Source organism: Cyclopterus lumpus, chromosome 15 (genome assembly GCF_009769545.1).
Source record: "Cyclopterus lumpus isolate fCycLum1 chromosome 15, fCycLum1.pri, whole genome shotgun sequence".
Taxonomy (NCBI): domain Eukaryota; kingdom Metazoa; phylum Chordata; class Actinopteri; order Perciformes; family Cyclopteridae; genus Cyclopterus; species Cyclopterus lumpus.
The window spans coordinates 9,439,309-9,461,624 of record NC_046980.1 but is presented as its reverse complement, the minus strand read 5'-3'; the positions used below and the strand labels follow the sequence as shown (position 1 = coordinate 9,461,624).

The window sequence follows — 22,316 nt, the reverse complement described above, 5'->3', positions numbered from 1 at the left end:
TGGTGCTCGACCAGAGGACCACAGAGCTCTGTCCATCTCCCCTTCACATCAGAGGCTGCTGGAGGAGCGGGGGGCCCCCTGATACTGTGTGGGGTTGGCTGATAAAGGCCTTATTTCAGGGTCTTCCAGTGAGGGGCTGGATTCTACTCCCCAGCAGGGACGGCATGGACCGCGCCGGTTAAGGCAGATGCTAGAAACTGCAGTCAGAGCTGAAACACGGAGAGAGAGAGAGAGAGAGAGAGAGAAAGAGATAGAGAGAGGAGAGGGTGGGATGGGGAAAGTAACGGAGAAAGCGGGAGAAGAGATTGAGTGGAGAGGGTGAGTGAAAGAGAGAGGTGTTGACTGATAATGGATTCTACCTGGAGAGTTTGCCATGCATATGACACCTTTAAGCTATAAATTGGAGTTTAAAAGTTCAATCTGTTCTCTTTCTCTTTTGTTTTGGGAGGCTATAAATGTGGCCTCATGGTATTTAACTTTTCTTCCAGGCGCTGACATATGACTGAGGTCCCATTACTGCCAACCCTGTTTGCTATTGAGGCAAACGATACCCATTGACCGGTACGGGCCCTGTGAAGCATTTTACCTTGAGCTCATCCAGGACTTGACACGACCTTTGAACCTGAGGAGCACAGCTGTCAAATGTCTACGCCGTCATTCCCTTTGGAGACGCACTGGTTCTTCACAAGACACCACACACACTCAGTGACATACACACTTTCACCACATTTGTTGCATTGAACTAAGACACTCACACTTCAAGTAGCTAATTCAAGGTTACATATTGTGGTTTTCATGGAGCATATGGGGAAATATTTATAACTTTTAACGCCACACTGAAATTCTAGGATTAAAATAACTGAACATGCATATGAATATGGATTCACTTTTTCTTAATTCTTCAGACTATGATTTAGTAGGGCCTCATGAATATCCTCCATCATCGTATAAACATGTACATGTTGTGGGAGGAGAAGATGGGGATCGTATTATAGAAAAGTGGGAGTGAAAGAATCTAAAATCAGTAACAGCAAATACAAGTTTCTGTTGCAAGAGAGGAGAAAAAGAAACAGATTTTCAAGCACGTCTCGATATGAAATCTAAATTTGCATCGTTGTCTTGTGTTTCTCCAGCCCAGTTTGGAAACAGCCAGCCGTATATTTATCTGAAACAGAGAGCCAAGCTTGTGAATTCACTGTGACAGGAGCACCACCAACTGGTCAAAACATGCCTCCTCCACACTAAATACCTGCCTACTCTCTCTTCTGATGTGCATTGAAAGATTAGTCACATGCATCCAGTTGCAACCTCTACATTTAAACAGTCTTGATTTATTCTTAGTGTGATCTAAAAAACAAGCAAGGTTTTTTTTTCTTTCCACCTTAAAACCCCCTCGGAGAGGTTGACTTCACGGTATCCATCATCATGCATCTTTAATGACGTCAGGCCAGGAGCATGGGGTAAAATCACAGTAGTGGCCCGAGGCTAAAACCAGCTAAAATGAGGTTCCTCTTACCCCTTCCCACGCAGAGAGAGCTGCACAGAGGCCGAGAAGGGAGGGTACATCGCACCCATCGATCGCTGAGGCGGCGTGGCGGCTGGCGGCCACTCGGTGGGGTTGATGGATACATTTGTGCCGTAAAAACTCAAGAGTTGGAGCGCGGTGGGCCTGAGCCACGAGCTGAGAGACAGAGGTGTGACAAACGATGGATGCCTTGATTTATGGGTCCTGCTGCGAGATTGGGGAAAGGACAATCTCCTCTAACCTAATTTGGTTTAACTGTAAAGGGCCTTTGGAGACCCACCACACAAAGCCTAAAAAAAAGTGGAGAAACTTCACTCGATTCAAAACACATGTCAGAAATTGGAGCAGCTGAGCAACCCTGTGCTTTTGTCCCAGTCTAAACTTTGTCGTGCAAATCTCCACATTTCCCATCATCTATAATTCTATTAGTCACAGCACATCCACAGACTGAACAAAAACTGTTTTTTCACATTAAAGAGATGAGAAATGGACTTGAGCCCAACTGAATTACATACAGTAACCCTCAAACAAATAAGTCAAATATAGCTCAGGGCTAAAATGCATTTTATGTCACAGAGAGCAAAACAAAAGAGCAAGCAATAAAAAGATCTTCAAATTTCACAGCATACAGTATTTCTAGGCTATTTCCTGTAAAACTCTATGATGGTCTGAGTGTGGCTTGGAAACATCTTTCAGTTGCCGAGCCCCCAGCCTTGACCTCGGGGGTCAAAGTCAGTCAGGCTCTTCCTGTCTGTGGCTTTTCCCAGGATCCCCTGCCTGTCGGCATGTCAGCACCTCTCCTGTCTCCTCACCAACTCAGGATGTTGCTTTTGCCTTCCAAGAGTTTCCTGAAACCGGAGAAAAAAAAAGAAAAGCGGATTGGTTTCCATGCAGGGGTCACTTGGTGCGAAAAAAGAAACGCCATTAAATATTGCTGTTTTGTATATTTGACTCAATTTTACAAACTCGCTGCCCTTTGACTTGTGCCTATTTGTGGATGTGAGGATGCGTTAGCCTGTGGGGAGCGAAAAAGAGGAATCGTTTTTACGAAGGGTAAATACCAGACCCACCTTCCCCCATTTTTTTTTCTTTCTCTCCACACAATAGCAACTCATTCAGTTCTGTTTCAACTTGTAATATGCATTGCAAATGATTTCAGTTGTATATCTTGTGTTTTGGACAAGACGCTTTTGACATTTAAACATTATTCTGATGAAGGCCATGCAGAAAGCCTCAGCTTTTTTATTGCTCGTTGCTAAGATAATTAAAGCTAGCAGTAAAACGGGGTCACGTTCTTAATGGTCTTATTAGAGGGCATGATGGACAATTAAGGGTGAAGCCGCGAAAAAAGTGGACTGCTTTTGAGCAGATGTGACTGGAAATGGGGCACATCATTAAATGACATGTAGATGCCTCTCTCTCTCTCTCTCTCTCTCTCTCTCGCTCGCTCCCTCTCTCTTTCTTTCTCCAGGTACTGAAAGGAGGAATGAGGGCTAAATGACAAGTTTGCACCCCCAGCAACAGACATCCTGATTACTTTCTGTCTCAAGCCTCACAGCAGCCCCGAATATACCAAAGGATTCGAAGCTATACACTCAATTAACAGCCGTGTTTATGATGCAGAAGTTAGCTATACACACACCTTTGTCTAAACTTTGATATTAAGTCTGTCATGGATGCTTAAAAATTCTTCCCGGCCCCTGCAGTATACCCGTAACTCTTATTCCCTTGTTGAGCAGCCCAAAGAGTATGTGTGTATAAATGGAAGGCCTGTCTTTTCACATTCATTAAAAGTGAAGTTCCAAAATTAATAATGTAAAAATATGGGTTTTAATTAGTCTTCTATTCTGCCCAATGTACTTAAATTGGATCATCTGGTCCCCGATGCCCTTTCACTTAATAAAGAATTAGCCTGTGATGTTCTGAGCTTGACAGGTAGGATAAAGTGGAGAAAATCACTGCTGTTATATAAAGGATATATCCGTTTGTACGTAATTTGCAGCTTAGTCAATTTGACAGGGGGGAGGTTCCCAGCCATGGATCCCGTGCAGGTTTCCATTTAATGCATTTCTATCATGTTATGGCGTGACCACACCATTGCCTTTCACCGCTCATTTCTGTCATATAATTAGTGACATTAATCCAATTTGATTGGATATCTGCCTCACTTTGGCGAGAGCATTACTTTTGAATAGAATCTGCACCTACATAGACAGTGTGATCAAGTCCATTGAAGTTGAAGCGCTATTTAACATTTAACATTTCCTTTTTTTATTTTGCATGCATATTTTAAACCAGAACATTTTGACTTTAAACAAGAAATTAAAGTACATTTCTGTTTGTGATGTATGTATGAGAGTGCACACGATAGCCTACACTTTGCATTTGTGCTTTGAACTTGGACAGATAAAAACAGCTTTCACTCATGATCGTCCAAAACTGGAAGCTCGTTGTATCTTAGAGGTTAAATAGGGGGGTTTAAAAAGAGGCTTTAGTTGAAAGCATATGGCATCCATGAGTGATCCTTTACATTCAGTGGCCATATACTGGTGTTTGTGTGCGGTTGAGTGGGTGTTGTCGCACTATTCTCAGGCAACGAGCCCAGACAGCCCTCACCCTCTCCTCTCTCTCTCTCTCTCTCTCTCTCTCCCTCGCGCGGGACAGGCACAGCTGTCAGATCAAAATCAATCGCATTTTAAAGGACGTGCGAGCTAAATATTTCATTCTTGCCTTGGGAACCAATTAAGTGCTACATATGAAGTCAGAAGGACTGGTTGAGCCGGAGTCGTACTGGTGCGTACCAGCTGCTCCATTGCTTACACCAACCCCCCTTTACACCATGCAAATGTGTCAGTGTGAACATTCGAGTTCAATTACCTAGTGATGTTTTAAAAATGCACCAAAGCCAGACTGGCAGTCCGGAATTGGAGGGGATCCACCCCAGGTATGTTGTTTATTTAGTTGTTGTCTGTTATGCTGGCTGTAACCCATTTGCCCTGATTGCAGATGTAAAGGATCCCAGCGATAGGAGGGACCGGGGCCTTCAAAGCGCCATGTGTCAGAGAACACCTCACACCGGATGGCAGGGACAACTGGCGTCTATTCCTCAAACTATGACCCCTGACTCCATCTCCAATTACACTGCACCGCTATTCACATGAATACATTTAAAACAAGTTATTTTTCAAACTTAATCTTTGTGAATGTTTCCTCTGGTTGTCCTCTCTTTTTTTTTCTTGCAGATTTTTTTCCCCCCTTTTATATTTTGCTCTTTTGGCCGTTTCTCCATTTCCTGTGCACTTAAATCGGAATCCCTGGGTATGATAAATCACGGTCTATCTATTCCTTTTGGAGTTGGACCAAGGTATCGAGTGCTTCTTCTTTGTCAATCTAAAGGACAGGTAAAAAACATTGTTTGACTAAAACTGTGCGCTACGACCAAAAGAAAGGAAAGGGTGAAACAGATTAGAGAGGGAAAGAAAGAAAAACAGTCTCACTAGGAAGGTTAAAGTGTGTATATATAAGCTGAAGGCGTGTACAGTATGTGAGTGAAAACGAAAAGAGCTGCTAGCCTAAGTGGAACAGACGATATCTGAGAGAGAGAGAGAGAAAAGAAAATGTGAGAGAAAAACAAAAGCAGACGGAGGAAGGGGACACGACGGAGAGTGATGCAAAGTGAGAGACAGTGTAAAAAGGAAATAGTGTGAAAGAGAGAGTGAGAGAAAGAAAAAGTAGGAGAGAAAGACTGGGAGGGAGTATGATTGATAACGGTGCTGACAGAACCCCTCTGGCCATGCTCTCTGTGGCAGTTTGGGGAGACAGGGCCTCCCCGCGTGAGACCGAGCTGCCCCTCGCCACTGTCCCAGCACACACTCCACATCTGGTGGGATCGCCCACGCTAGGTCAGGGGTCACGGCACCATGGGGCTACTTTTCGGACTCACATCCCCAGAATGCTCAGAGAAAAACACAGGGCCTGTCGGGGTCCGCCGCAATAATCAGCATTTTAGAAAGTACAAGCATGAGCCTAATCACTCCTCGGGAATATTTTTGCTTTGCACTGACCTGGGGAAAAGGGAGAAAGAAAAACATTGTGTTTAGCTAAACTGTGATGGCACGGAGTATTACAAAAACAAAAGCCCTGTTAAAGGTAAGCAGAGATTAATGGGCTGATGTGCAATGTGTGTCCTGTGTGTGTGTGTGTGTGTGTGTGAGTGTGTGTCCTCACAATCAGGATATGTGTGTGCATTACTGCCCGTGTGCGAGGAGACAACACTGATGAATTAGAGATAAATAATGAAGTAGCTCAGGGACTGATTTGTGATAGCAAGAGGGCCCATCAACAGAGAACACTAATACTTTTGAATGCAATGCCGTTTGATGTTGATCAAGTTCAACTCGGTTGACAGGGCTGAGAAGACTGTGGGGAGCACAGGGACCGTACTAGAGAACCTACTCAGACAGGTGAAAGAGGAGAGGGACAATACCACTCAGACACACTCACGTACGCAGCCAGTCTCACATAAAACACACACCAAAGCACACACACATGCCGAGGAACCCCGATCCAGTTCACAGAGTTATTTAAACATTTTAGCTTTAAATGAGAGAAGGTTTAACCCTTTGCTTGTCTCCTCAAAAGGTATTTTTTTGTTTCTCAATTCTAGAAACCTGCTTTTTGATAATGAACTTCTTCAAAATCACATGTTAAATGATATACTGCCCTACCAATTTGAGGAGTCTATAGACATTCATGACATGCCACTGTTCCTCCATTGCTTGGGGCATGGGTCATTTTGAAAGTGTCACCATTTAACCGGGGGGAGGGTTGGGTCTCCATACCTCCAGCATTAGCCCATGTGGGCAGAGTTCGGGTGTGTGGAGAGCGTGGCCTCATTATGAAGGAGATAAAGACCGTTAAGGCTGTTTGGTCTTGGGCCGGCTCCAGCCCCTATGGTGAAACACACCTGCTCCCCTCTTTAAAAAGCCCTGCTCCAGTTTAGCTCTTGGCCACGGACGAGTAATGACCTATCCAGGGGGCCGTAACGCCCGCTTCGTTTAGCCTGTCGTTAAGACCCAGAGTCAGCAGCATACTGCGGCACAGTACTGTGCCAAAACTCAGTACAGGGTGTCCTTGCCAAAGATCTAACATCAAGCCTACTCTGTTAGAATATGGATAACTAACTAGCTAACCACATTAATGAAATGGCAGAATACATTTGGCAAAATTACTCTCCACTTGAAGAATTTCTTTAGGACATATTGTCAGTTGGGTTGGACACTTTGATAATTCAACTGAATCATCAACATGAATATAAATCAAAAAATAAGCCCTTGTATTTTCAGCCAATAGGAGCACACTCAAGAATACAGTATCCACTTAGTAATTAGAGAACATAAAGTTGCAGCTTGACACTGCTTGGTTTCCCATTGTTGTCCTGTCTTTGTTGTTACACACACACGCGAGCATTCACAGACATGCACAGACACACTGAGCGACGACACACACAAACGCGTGCATGCATGAGCGTGCCCGCACGCAACACGCGTGTACGCACGCACGCACACAGACACGCACAGACACACGCGCGCGCGCACAGAGGCACACACACGCATTCGCACGCACACAAACGCACTCACACACATATAAAGATTTCCCAGTTTCCCAGTTATGTTTTCATCAAAGCTTTTCTTTGGCACTACAGAGCAGCGTCAGTATGGTAATGTGTTGTGCTGCCTGGAAAGCTGTCAAAAAGCTCCCACCTTGGATGAGAGACCACGGTAATTCAACTGGGCTCCTGTCTTCTGTGTGTTCAGGTCTCCTCATTATTCCGCTTTGCAGGGTAATGGCGTCTTGCACTGTTTTATCTGTCAGCTCACAGCAAACTATAGTTTTTTAGCCCTGTATATTAGATGCTAACATCAAAGGCAGCTGTCTTGACACAGGAGAGAAAGCAAAAAAAAAAAATGTTGCGTAAAAAAAAATGGAAACACTCCCGGTAGGCGAAAATTGAATCTCTTTACGTCTGGGGTGATGTGTGTATTGAGAATAGATTTGCTGGTTGGCGTCTATGTGTTTGTTCTCGAGTAAACAGCAAGGCTTGTTTGGGTGTAACTGTCAGGTATATGCGTGTGCCCCGTGTGAAAATGGGTTTGTTCGCAAAGTGGGAGTTAGAAAAAAAAACAGCAACACAAATTCACTCTCGCTGTCTGATCAATGGGGATTTAAGTTACCAGTGACAACTGCATAGCAGATGTCAAGAGACGTAGACCCCTCACATAACGTTGCAATGCTAGCCGACTATTCTATCCGCAGGTTTTGTGACTTGTCTCCTTTTACCCAGTTGAACGCCTCTGAGAAGTGATTTGCTTGGAGTTTTATTCAAGTTTTAAGAAAAGTGTGCTCCCACAACTAAAGTCTGACACCCCCCTGCCCCCCACCCCCACCTGCACTCACCTCTATTTGGGCATGTGGGGCTCTTGCCCCCATGGATGGTGTCAGATGTGTGTACAGTATGTGTGTGTGTTTACTGCAAGTGTGTGTAAGGTAAGATCTGTGTTTATAGGAGAGGAGTGTGTGTGTGTGTGTGTGTGTGTGTGTGTGTGTTGGGGGGGGGTAGGGTTCTTCAGAAGATGCGGGTAGAGCAAATTAAAACTCACCGCAGGAAATGAGCGCCCTTGGCACTCCTCTTCCCAAGCAGCTGCACACACCCCAACCATCATCTGCCATTTTGACACATCCACGGGGCGTAGCAGGCAGCGACAAGGGGGGAGCGAGGGGTGCCAACGCGACACCCACGGCTGCGAGCATCGCCGGGCCGCAGCCTCCAGCCAAACAGGTGTGTGACATCATGCCGCTGGTTCCTCTTCAGGGGCCCGGGGAGCAGGCTGGGGGACCCGAGCAGAGAGGGGGGTGGAGGAGGAAACAAAGGGAGGTAAGGTCTCTACCTGACAAGCTCATTGATAACGTTTGGGACACGAGCCCTGAAGTCGATGGCAAATTGCCTCTAATGTCTCCTGGAGATCACGGGCCAAAGTCAGGTGCTGGGCGCTAAATGGGCTCATTAGTTATGATTTTTTTTTTTCTTCCTTTTTTGGACTTTGCAAGGAGTTTTACACACACACAAACACACACATGCACACACACACACACGCCATGTCAGAGATAGTTAAAGCCAGAGGGCTTTTGCAAACTTGGGACGTCATCATAACTCAAGACAGGGTTATAGTTGAGCCCAAGTGTTGAGACCTTTTCCTCTCAGCTCTTGTAGCACATACAAAACAGGACCTCTTTGGTTTGGAGTTTGACTATTTACACAACTGAGACATGCTGAGTTATCTGGGGAATACACAAGTCAAATCGAAATGATCTGAAATCAGTCCCACGCAGACAATAAACCGTGTACATATTTCTCTTTCATCAAATCTGCAACCAGAACACAACTTAAGAGAGAGACAACAAATGAAATCAGCACGTACATATTTAGAATTCTCGGCACGTCTCCCACATACACCCCTCTTCTCACTTCAGTTGAATCCCCCAGCGACAGATCCTGTAACAGAGGAGAGGGAGGCTGTGAGTAGCCTGGGGGGTTCCTAAAGGCACCCGTCTGGGACCTGCTTCATAATCAGTGGACAGAGAGGATAGTGGTGGAGCGGCTTCCAGAGCCACTCTCTCCCCCTGGCTGTCCGAACTCTGGTAAGCACCCCAGGGCTACCTGTTAAGGTGTTCCCCCTGGTCCAGTCTCTCTTCCTGGGCAAGAAAAGTGAGCAAGATCTGGGTCCTGAATGGATGAATGGGACGAGGAGTATGTTGGCAGATATAGATATTTTTTTATATATATAGATTTGCACACAATTTTTTTTAGATAGATTTGTACACAAATTGATGCTTGTGTCGGCGCATTACGCATGTGTGAGTAGAACCACATCTGTTAATGCATGCACATGTTTGTGTGCATGTACAAACGCTGTGCAGGATTTATTGTGTTAACCAAGCTGAGGTTATATTATTGTTAGTTGTCAAGGAGACATTGCAAGGGAGCTGGAATTACTCATCCACATGGACATAACTGTATGCCAAGTAACAGCCTGGACAATATGAGTGTCTCTGCAGACCTCTTTGGCCCTTATCAACAATAATGCTTGTTAATAATGTGCAATGTCTCTAATTAGTCTGTAGTGAAATTAACTGCTGTAGCCCAATAAGAAATGATCTTCTTGATAATAAAACATTTGAGAAGACAGCAGCTCGGGGATAACGGACACTTAGTTGAAATATGGCTACTGATGTGTGTTGTTGTCCAGCTTTTTAGAAAAATACATTATGACATGCTGTCTCGGGTCTGTTTTATCTGAGTTTTTATTGTAGTTACTGTAGATATATGTAACATCGGCTGTGTTTCTGTTTCCATAGTCAGGAACAATATTCCCTTGACTGTGCCTCGGGGTATATCTCCTCCTTTCCGCTGTTCTACAGCAGACCTCAACATCACCACTGCTGTTGTAGATGCTGAAAACACTGTAGTGGTAAGCAAGGAGGCAGGTCTGGGGCTGCAGTCGAGGACTTTCTAATTCAGGCCTTGGCCAAGGGATCTGGGAGACATAGTACATTTTAACAAACACACTGGCCATTTCCAAATCTGCCGTGTGTGCTCAGCCGTCCATGGTTCTCCAAGATATCTGGAGGAGAGGGAGGGTGGGTGGGCTTTGGGGAGGTGGGGTGTACAAGGCGGAGAGAGCCAGGACTGTGCCGTCTCTCCAGTTTGGTTTGGTCCGAGCACAGAGCCAGCTGGCCTCATTAGGACTTGATGGGAGGCGGGCTGGCATGAGACGTGCACATGCATGCACACATCAACAAATGTAGTGTGAAGCGTGGCCTGATGCCCGTGAAAGACCCACCCGAAAGTTTTTTTTTTTTTTTTCTTCTCAGTTTTTCTTGAGTGCACTGTGGCTTATGGGCAGAGGGAGTGTATGATGTGGGGAAACATGATCATTAGTTTATGTCTCTCTTTAAGGTGCTGTCTTTACCTGGCTCACCTGAGCTACTTCAGTGCGCTTGAGTGCTTGTGTGAGGGAAGAGCGAACCATGAACAGGGGGCAATGAGGGGGTTGGGGTTGGATGGCGTGGAGTGGGTATAAAGGGACGAGAGAATATGATTCATGGTAGGGCGGGTTCATCACGAGAGACGGCCGCTGACCTACAGTCTGAGGGCCATTGGACCGGAACCAAGGCCTTGTTCCGACAGAGCGAGTGTAGCGTGAGCTGTGACGGATGGCGCCGGTCTGTTTGAGAGCCCCTGAGCAGGTGTGTGTCTCGCTCACATCTGCAGGCAAGCACAGTGAACCGAGACCAAATGGCAGACGCACGGGGCCCATCGGGTACCTGTGCACTGAGACACACTAATGATTATGGATGCAGGCCTATTAACGGTCACATCTGTAAGGGAGAACAACAACCAGCGCACTGGGAGTGAGTCAGCAGTTTTTAACTCCCCTCTGGAACATAGACATGCTGGTGTCAATGTTGGGATAAAAAACTCAAGTCAAAATGCTGCCTTTCCCCTCCGTTCGCGTCCAGCCACGGACCTCGGCGCTCTGCTCGAGCTCCGTTTGGAAATGATGAGGCGCTCCGGCCTCCTTGAGGGTAGACTTGAGGAAGTTTACTTGTTGAACTTGAAATACTGACACACACTTGTTCTGGATTTCCGCACAGAAACTGAAGGACGTTCGGAGGAGAATTTTTTTAATTCTTTTAAAACTGCTGTTGCAGCTCAACGCTAAATTATCTAATGAATTCATCAACTTAAAAAACAGCGTTAAATATTCATTCTAAGAGTATAGGTAATAAATTAAATATTACTCATTGACTTATTATTTAAAAATGCATAATATGATTTGCATAGTTTTATCCTGATAGGAAATAATAATGGGTAGTTGTCTTGTAGCGTCTTTCATGACGGATGAAGCGTGCGTCTTTTTGTTCCCTCATCATCCCTCTCTCCGACTTGCTTCTCATTAAAGTTTTAACAGAGGCTGTTTTAATTGTCAATCCTTTGACAGGTTGATAAAAGCAACTTGACAATTAAGTTCATTGGCTATGCTATGCATATTAATTAGGTCTTATTTGGGTTTCTATTGTTATTGGAAGGAGCACTCATGGTGTAGCAAAATGTCATCCATTAACTTCCCTCTTCTCAGAACTTAATGTAATTAAGCTTGCTATTGTATGACTACGAGAGGAGACTCAAGAGAGGGGAACTTTTAGTATTCATCTTATAAATGAGTAATGCCGTTCCTGTGACACGGCAACAACGCTATTTCTCCAAAAATCAGCCATTCACAACTTTATTATCTGTAACAAGTGCTGCCTTCCCTTGTTTGGTTAACAGACAAAGGAAGCTCGCTTTCATGTAATTGTGTGTCTACACATGTGCATGTACTAGTGTGTGTGAGTGTGCGTGCGCGCGTGTGTGTTTGTGTGTTTGTGTGCATCTGTATGTGGGTTTGTTTATGTATGTGAGAAGCGGAGATGAAGCGAGAGAGGGAGTGCGTGTCAGAGGGGAAAATGAAGCAGGACATAAAAGGTGCAGAGAGGCTCAGCATTGGGAGGGAGGGGAAAGAAAAAACGAAGGAGTGGTGGGGTCGGAGGTGGGGTGGGAGTGTTCGAGCAGATTACCCAGTGCACCTTGCTCAACTCTGCAGGCCCACACACTCACATCAAAGTGGTACCCCCTATCTGCCCGAGGCTTAGTCGGCCCCTGTCCACCCCCCATGTCACTCCATACATCCTCCCGTTCATGTTGAATAATTGACAGTTCTGTTTTACATGCTCAGCATTTGCCAGGACATGGAAGTGTGACTCCAAACAGGGCACGACTCTGAGAGGTGCTGTGCGTTGGGTGGACTTCATTATAGTGCGCCGCTAATGCTCCGTGCACACCCTGAGCTGAACACCATCCAGCATAATCCATAGAGGGACTGTGTGTTGAAACGGAGAGGTGGTTACGGTAATAAAGATGCACTTTTTTTTTTTTGCTGCGGTTTTATCGAAGCTTAATTGTCCACATAGCTTAAAGAGTTTCCCTTCCCACGTGTGAGTTGACGGCAGGTTTCATTTCCCGAGCCAAGTTTATGAAGGGAGCAACAACTCCCTTCTTTACAATGAGTCTGTTTCAGTTGCTTCTTTGAAGACACTATGTGCTGTCTGGTGGCCACTTACATGCCGAATCTGCTGAACTTGTTGGATGTCACTCAAGACCGACAGAATGGCCGTGCATAGCAAAGGACAACGACTGCCATGGGTATGTGAAGGGGCTGGAGTGTTTGTGCCAGGACGATCTCTGAAGTCAAATAAGCCATTATCAGTCTGTCAAGCCAGGTCTCATTTGAGGTCTCTTATTAACAGTTAGGCAGTTTGGTGAAGTCTCTATCAATGCCTCGGTAATAGCTTTTTACAACTAGTGTAGAGAAATTAGACAAAGAACTAAAGTGATAAAGTCAGTTTGCAACAGGGCGCTGAGTTCCTCTTGTTATTATACCCTCTGGTATATGTATGCGCTGCATAAAACAAGTATCAAAATATGTCTGCCGTGTCTTCGAGTCTTTACTGTAGTTGTGTGGTATAGCGCGGTCCTTAAAGCGGAAGGGGAAGAGAAGGCCGTGCTGTTCATTTGATAGTTTACCTTGACCCTTGAAGTGTGTCGCTCGCACCCTGAGGGCTTGGGCTGGCAAAACCTTTCTCAGTCTCCCCTGGGAATGATAATCTCAACGTGGGCGTTTACTATGGACACCAGACACAACACCATTAGCTACAGCTCCGCGGCTGCTCATTAGGACCCCCCGATCGATATAGGCGGCCGCAGAAATCGCCAGTGCAGCGGAACCGGCTATCACTCTTCAGAGTTATTATCGTAAACAGTACTGGCCAAGATTTAGGGCGGTACCCTACTTTTGCTGTTTCTGTCAGAAACAGAGGGTCGGGAGGGCAATAACTGAATGACTGACTTCTAAGGACATTCTATTGTATCACTTGTTCTGAAACTTTGTGCTGTGTGGAGTCGTTTCCTTGCAATAAAATTAGAAGCAGTCAGGAAGCATTACTGTGCGCGCTGCTCGGTTCTCTGGGGTTTGGTATTATGACATGGTCGCAGCAGAAAAACACTGACACGGAGGAAGTTCACTCATTACTGTGGAGATATTTGAGTGCTGATGTCTCCCTTATTGAGTGTCAAAAACAAATGAGTAGGGTAAAGCACAGCTACATCATTCGCTGAGTTTGCAAAGGAACCCTGGACACGACATAAAATGTGTTATAGAAAAAAAAACTTGAAAATGTAGAGCTCTATGGGATTTAAAATGGGAGCAACTAAATGCAGAATGGCCACACGGTTTTCAAAAGGTTTCAGCGCACGGTGGGAACAAGATAATTTCATTATTTTCCAATTCTTTCTCTCCAAAAACACGCGGTGTGGAGACATAAATCACAGGAAATTGTAGATGAAAAGACACCAAAAAAAGGATAGTCCATTGGTTTGTGGCAGAGGAGAGAATAATATTGAGGCAAAATTGTGAAAATAAGAAAAAGGGGAGATGTATTGATTTTTGGTGGAGCCAGGGAAAGAAAAGAGAGGGAATAAAGAAGTGCTCTTTGGCCGATGTGTCCAAATGATGTCTCAGGGGAGGTTCTTAATGGTAGGGGGAGGGGTAAAGGGGGGTTAAGGGGGTGAGGTGGGGGTGAGGTGGGGGTGACGGGTGCAGGTGCCTACCCTGACTAAGGCATGGAACTGCCCTTAGGCTAGGGCTAATGGTATTGGCTGAGCTTACTTTAAGCAGCTCTTTCCTAATGGCCAACTATGAGTGTGCCACAGGATAGACAGGTATTGATTGGTTCAAATGCTCTTGAGTTGACAAGAACTGAAAGTCCCTCAAGCATATACAATCTTGCAGCAAATTATGTCACATGGAAAGGTGATTAAAAACAGAAGCTCGGGGCAGGCTCACTCATTAAAAGTGTATATGATATTTCTCTTGTTGTCCGCTCTTCTTTGTGTTTACTTTTCTATTTTTTTTTTTTTTACATTTTCTGCCAAAGCCTTTGTCTCTCTGGTGTTTTTTTTTTCTTTCAGTTTCCCTGATTGAGAAACGTCTGTTTATACATCGGGAAATTCTTTCGGTCTTCAAAACGCCGTTGCCATAATAGAGATCCAGCGTATTGACTGTTGGACCTCCATTGCATCAGTCAAAGCAATGCATATGCCGTAGTGATGCACTTCATCAGCGCTGTAGAATTGACATTTAAATAGAGTCAAATGGTCTGACATTTAAAAAAAAATGAATACAGGTTTGATGGTTATATTCACCTTTAAAAAAAAAAGGTGCAGCATACGGCTATAGTAGACAGAGAACAATGCCATATATTTGCTTTGTTGTCATGCCCCCCTTTCTCATACACACATACAAAAAATGCTGTGTACAAGATTTTCTCTTATTCACATGGGGCGCTTTCTAGACTGCTTGAGGCATCTGCTTTGATTGCATAATTCCCAAGAGACGAACAATACAAAACAAAAATACTGACTGAATTCAGACTTATAATATACCGAACAAATAACATACCAGCTCCACTCTTCAAAACCATAGTTCTCTAAAGAAAAGGAATTGGAGAGTAAATTCAAAGTTGAAAGCTTAGCTCTTTCGCAGTGAAGGCAGGGATGAGGGTGAAAGATGAAACAAACTTTTTTTCCTGGCTGAAAATGTGCGGCATTACCAAAACAAATAGGCAATAGCGTACGCATTTCCGTACACTTTAACTTAAGTGGAAGATATCAGAGATACTATAAACCATTTTTTAAGCCGTAAAGGCTGTAGATATTTCGGGAATGACGGGTGAGGAAACGTTTTATTATGCAGGGGGTAATAATACAACAGGTCCCCCAACGTCATCTGCTGCTTTGCCAAGTGTTGCATGACAGTTTCAGGCAAAGTTAACAGTGTTGAACAAATGAAAATTAAATGAAATGACGGGTCCTTTTTCCTCAGGAAAAGAAGAGGGAAAAAAAAGAAAAAAGAGAGAGAAAGATTTTCTGCATCCAAATGATACGGCTGCACTCAAAGCTCACAGTTTTCTTCTCTTTCGATTAAATGCTCTTTCTCTGGCTGTTTGTGCTTTACAGTGGAGTGTGCTACATCGCTACTTTCTTCTCTACAGGGGCCCCTGGGCTCCCCAAGCAATAGGAGTAAATTAGAGTGCACCTGTTCCAGCTCCAAGATAAGCCATCTCCAGAGGATTTCCTCTGAGTAAAATGAAGTGAGTGAAGAATAAACAGAATATCACAGCATTACTCCGCCAAGGTGAAGTTGCTGCTGCTCTGGGGACACGGTTCGTTTTGCACAACACCCAGCAAAATATCCTCTATAAACCTCTGTATGTAAGACTGTAGGAATGGTCTCTGCTCGCAGCGGAGAGAATACGAGCTGCACTTTTGTGTTCCAACCGAGGCAGTGAGTCTGCTTCCAGACTATATCTACTCACAAGCTTGACTTGAAATGCTCTTATTTGTGGTCTGGGTTTTTGTGGTCTGTTTCCAGCATGTTTTTGACTTTGTGTCAACAGATCTGCGACAGTCAAACATCGAACCACATACTTCCCCCTTTTTCCCTTCCTGTACCACTGCCAAATATTTCTGAAAGTATCTAATTAAGTCAAGAAAATTGTCAGTACATTTCTCCCCTCTTCCCCCATCAGCCACATGAGTAACTTCCTTGTGTGTTTCTTAGCGGAAATAAAAGAAGTAACCCCAGTGTGATGCCCAAAGACCACTGACCGTAGGTGTCTAGAATACAAAATTCACTCAGTTGGTTTACACATAAAAGGCACGGATAATTAGAGGAAAAATGTAATTCATCATACGTTTGATAATCAGCCTGATTTGGTCTCCTATCTGCACCGGAGCATTCAAATAACCCCCCTACTATTAGCACCCCACTCTCCCTCACACCAGTAGTCTGTTTTACCCTCTCTTTGTTCCCCTACAACACATTATCATTATTGTAGCTAATTGCATGGTTTGCCTTGAAGTTGTGCTGCAGACTCGTGATCTGGGGTTGAAACGTGGACAGGGATCCAGTCTTCTCCACAGCTTGCTTTACACTACTAATTGCCGTTACCACAGGATAAGGCATGCTCCTCGCTGTGGCCAGCCGGACGAGGCTGGAACAGGCACGGGGCGGGTTGGGTGGGGGGATACTATCACACAAGGGTGGTAAGACGTGGGAGGGAGAGCCAAGGGTGGCATAACTGAAGTGGGATGGGTAGACCAGATTGGGGAGGGAAAGGATAGCGGTTGGGGGTAAGCGGGGGGGATGGAACCAGCGTTAGATGTAGGTCAGCGGGAGTGGAGTACCCTAAAGATTACAGTTGGTTAGTGCGACCCCTCTCTGACAGGATCTGAGCCCTTACTCCCAGCAGAGGTGGACCGTGGCATTTGGGAAACCCAGCTATTAGTGAGGCTAATAAAGCCCGGCCAGAAAGTTTTGAACCTGCGGTAGTCCAGAGACATTGTCCTGCCACAGGTCCAAAGGCTGGATCTTAGTTAATATTGTCCTGAATGACAGCGGAGAGTCTTTTAAATGATTGTTAATAAGACAGTAGAGCTGCGATGTGGTGTAAAGATAGTCACCGATTTCCATTTTTTACAATCTCTCAAAAATAATTGCGTTTTTATGAGCATATCTTTTTATTATCTTTGTTTATTAAAGAAGTGTAATGTGAGCGATGAGTTCATCTATAACTCTGAAAATCTGAGATTTGTGCACGCTCTGATAGTTTCTTAATTCCAATGGGAGCGTTAGTTTTACACCACAGTATCAACTTCCAACTTCAAAATGAGTCAGAGCTCCCCGATGGGGTTTTAGAAAAGGAAATGGAATCACAGACATAACTAGTGACAAAGCCTCCATCACCTCATAGAAGATCTCACTCCATCTGTGAGAACTTTGGGTCTACCCTAGAAAAATAATAAATATCCTCCTCTCATGGCTGGCGCTCGTTTTGTTCAAAAGGTGGTTTCAAGACCAAACAAAGGAAATGGTGTCATTAATGATATATATATATATATTATGAACTAGGGCCTCTCAGAACAGTTTCCTACAAATGCATGGATAAGGGGTTGATCTCTTTCCTAACAAAGGATCTCTAAAATATGAAGTGAAAAGCTACCCAAGATGAAGCTAGGAAAGAAACAAGCGAAGGAAGAGCCTATTTCCACAACACAAACAGATTTCCTGGCCTTTAGCAGTCTCTTACTGGGATACTTTGAGACATATCCATCAAAACACAGCTGTATTCATTCATATTTCATACCTCCTCCTTCTCCCAGTGCTTTAACACTGTTCTTTGATCAAAGGAGAGAAGTCAGATCACAACAGGAAGGTTCCCTGTCAGCCAAGAAGGAGAAGGAAGGCCAATCCACTACTGTACTGCATGTGCTACCATATAGTTTGCTTTACTTCAACTTCAGTCACAAAATAAAAAAAAATAAAAAATGAAAACTAAGAACATGAGAGAAATGCGTGACTTTCCGGTGATGGAAATGCTTTTATATGAATTTCCACATTTTATAATGAGCTTGGTTTTCAGGCCATTCACAGCTCCACTGCAACATTGTACAAAATACTTTTTTTGTTGTTATAAACGCAAACTCCATCAGTCAGCGTGCAGGAAAATTAACAATTTTCTCGCAGAGCCGCAGATGATTGATTGAAGTCTTTGTTCGATTTAGAGGAATAACAGTTTCTGAAAACTTAAGTGATGGAATTGCTGAGCGACCCGACAGCCAAAGGAGCAGATTTCCAAAACACGCAGCTCAAGAGTGCCACCATGTGGAGACGTGTGGATATGACACAGAGGTGGGAGAGCAGGCGCTTTTTACCTCGTAAGAGCGGCCGCAGCTTCATTTCTTCTGTGACCCATTCCTCCGTTTTTTTTCACACACATATTTATTTTATTTTTTTTCAATTAAATTTCACGTCAACTGCTTTACATTAGGCCTTCTGCGTGTCCCTCCTTACCTCACCTCCACCATATCAATTCCAAGACACACCACTTCCAAAGAGCTTTTTCAGTGAGGCTGTGGGAGAAAAAAGTGTTTGAAGACCTCCCTGACATTTAGACTCTCTCTGAAGATGACTTTGCCTTCTACTATAGCCTGCGGGAACATAGTAAGACCCACACTAAACTTCAATTCATATGCAGGGCCAGATTCCTCCAGGGGAAATTATCATTCTGTTCATAATAAGAGCCACAACAAGCACCTGGAAAATGACTTTATTATACACTCCGCTTCAATAAAAGTTTCCTGTGACCCATCGGAAACACACACACACACGGTGTACGAAGCATAATCGCGATGAAATGAAAACTATATTATGCATATGATAGAATGCTTATTTGATGGTGGTCTGTGCAAGGATGCACATCTGCTCGGGTGCGCTTGATTGGCAGGTGTGTTAATGCAGTGCTGTAGCCTTGGACGGAGGTGCTCTGAGACCTGTTTTTCCTGAAGCCATTATCCAAATATGTTCTGTTTTTCAAACAAATGAATGGCACAAAAATCAAAGTATCAAAAATGTATTGCCCTTCATAATGGAATTCCCTCTGAGCAAGGACAGGTAACAATGGGCCATTCTCAGCTTCCTGTGCTTTCCCTCTCTATATGCCAATGGACGTGACCTCCACAGCGTTAACAATGGGGCATCCAGCAGCATAAGCACTTGGCTTCACGCCACAGTCACTACGTGCAGTAAGGCTGCTTTCATCTTTGTTGTTATATTTAAGGATGACATCCTAGCCTGTCGGCCTCTACCATTGTCTTCACCGTGATTATTTTCTACCGTTGTTTAGCCCCAGTTGTGGCTCTTTGATGAAAAGGTCGCCACTCAATTGGAAAACAGTCATTAAAATGCGGTGGGTACTATTCACCAGTGTTCATGGGGGAACCAACTCAACTGAGCTGGTTAATCAAAAGTTAATTATATAATTTTCATGCAGATGAGGGAAACATTCAAATGAATCCCACCTCTACAATCATTACAAAAAAGAAATAAAGAAATAATTCTAAAATGCTATAAAATGTTCAGGGACCAGGAGGCTGTAAACAATATGAAGTTTAATTTGAGGTAAACAAAGTGAATATCCACCAGGGGGTCCGGGAAGGAGAAAGTGAGGTTAAATCAAATTTGGAAACATAGATACCAGCAGGTTTTGTTGTCCTGATATACGTGCAATTAGGCAGGTCCTTGATGAGGACACTGGGACGGAGAAAGTTGCCTTTCACAGCAAATGCTTTGGGATTATTTAAAGGGAAATTATGGGATGTTATGCTTTAGCTTTATTCTCGCACTAGTATACCAAATTGAATTAAAACCATATTTTAGGAAATGTTGTAAAAACATAATTATCCTTTATGAGGATGCCGCACAATTATTGAATACTCCATAAAGATAAGGATACATCAATTCTCACATGTGACTCTCGGAAGAAAATGCACAGGACAACATTTAATTCTGTAACTTTGTCAAAGAAGGTACAATAGAATGTAACGCTTAAAAAAAAAAAAAAAAAGAATCTTAGTCCTTCCTCATCAAAGGAAATGATTGTGTTATGCAAATTGCGCGCCATGAATATTAAACCAACGATGTGAAGTATCACAAATGAACAAGCATTGTTCTGGAAGTGCAATGGAATGTGGTTTAATTTCTTTTTAATTCTATGTGCTTTTATAGTGTTCACCTTTTCCCAGTTGTGCCAGCGGGTTTGGGTTCATTGGCGTGCATTACAACCACGCTCTAACAATGCAGGGCCTCCACGGTGTCAGCACAGTTCATGAATCCTCGCCCCTTATGCACCAGGCGATTAGTATGGTGCTCCGTCTGTGGGGCTTTGCCAGAAAATGAGTTCTCTTTAAAACATATGCCCCCTGCTGATTCTTTTCCTTTCCTGATATGAAATTCCAATTTTTATAATGAACACCAATTTCCTGTTCGGCGAGGAGGGGGTAGAAAAGTTTCACTCTCTCTCTCTCTCTCTGTTTTGGATGGCTGCAGTTATCCTAAATTTGCAGAAAGCTGTTGACATCACAAGCAGAACATATTTAGTCTATTTCAGTTTCGGGGAGGGTGTGTGTGTGTGTGTGTGTGTGTGTGTGTGTGTGTGTGTGTGGGGGGGGGGGGGGGGGTGCTAATCAACATTCAGGTACGAACACAAAAATCAGCTGGTGTAATTCTTCCACATCGCATATGCACACAACTGGTGTGGCAGAAAATAGAATTAACAAAAGTGTAACAAATTCAATTAAGTCATTGATTTCTAATAAATTGGCCTAATCACCAGCTGTTGTCATGCTAAGATTGTTGTGTCACAAGTTTGTCATGCTTGTCGGTCGTGGCTGCTTTACAAAGGCAATTGTATCTATTTAATGGCTTTAAAACTCCATTTTATATTTAATTAGCATTCCTAATGACCACATCTACAAAGTGAGATTACAATCAGATAATCTGACACATTTGATCATTTCATCCGATTTCAAAAACTTTATTACAATTTAAAATGGAATCAAATGTTACAGACATACATGTAATTTAATCTGTGCAATAAATGAGACGATTTGTTGAGGCGATCCAGCACAGGTGTTGATGGAGATGCAAATACAGTCCTTTTTTTTTTTTTTTTTTGCAGCTCTTCAATTTTTTGGGAACTTTCTCTTTCGCTCAAAATGACTGTAATCATCATTAATCTGAAGAGATGGAAATCAAATCCCAGTGAACAGTTTGCTCTGCCGCTTGAATATTTTATATAACAAATGTATCAATCTTCATTCATATACACAGCACCAAACCAAACCATTTTGAGCAAATTAGCGTTATCTGCCAACATTCAAAAAGATTAAATTAAGCATTCACACATTCACTCATGCAAAAAGGAAAAAAATAAAAACAGCCATTGAGCACTTTGTATACTGTCGCTCTGGAACGCAATGGCACACAGTGGTGTAGCGCACATTAATATTGTACAATTGAAGTAGACATTGGTGATAAATTATGTATAATAAGCACTTACTGCATTGTATGGTCTAAGTCTCTCTTGGGTCTGGGCACTCGCCTCTTCGGGAAGAGACACCACTCCTCCTGTACCCATCATCTAAGGACAATAAAATAGAGATTTTAGTCGATGCAACCAAGGTTTATATGAAATCTAAACCCAAAAGCATATTGTTGAAAAACAAGTCAGGCATAAACAATTTGATAGAAGTATTTGTGTTTATACTTTGCTTTATATTTCATAAAGACACCACCTATCCTGAAACGTTGTACTCCACATATAAATAAAACTCAAATCACTCACCCTGATGGTTGCCTCCAGCTCTCCCACACTTCTCTTTCCACCTGGTAGCCACCCATAGGACCAGTGCTGGGACAGGGTGACCTGGACCACCAACGCCAACAACAACACCTGCACCATCACTCTGCTGCTCGCTTCCATTAAAGCTGTAGGGGAAGCCACATTTGTAATAAAAACAATGATGTCACAGCTCCGAGGCCAGGGGTTATAAAGCATTGCAAACAGCATATTAGACGGTAGTTAATAAGGAGCAATTCTAACTTAATGAACATTGAACAAACTTCATTGAGTACTGACTCACCTCTGTATTTGCCTTGTTTGCATGTGGTGCATTAGCCAGAGGGGGATTTTTATAGGTGTTAGAAGACTGCTGTCAGGATTATAATCCCCTCTC

General features: G+C 43.7%; 1 protein-coding gene across 1 annotated transcript; it reads right to left on the bottom strand.

Annotated features, from left to right (window-relative positions):
• Positions 1-21,263: 21,263 nt before the first annotated feature.
• gnrh3 (gonadotropin-releasing hormone 3) lies at positions 21,264-22,063 on the bottom strand. Its single transcript, XM_034552127.1, has 3 exons — positions 21,926-22,063; positions 21,641-21,721; positions 21,264-21,317 (listed from the first exon to the last, which is right to left on the bottom strand). Exons 1-3 carry the CDS (start codon positions 22,061-22,063, stop codon positions 21,264-21,266), a joined length of 273 nt encoding a protein of 90 aa, XP_034408018.1.
• Between the last annotated feature and the right edge of the window lie 253 nt (positions 22,064-22,316).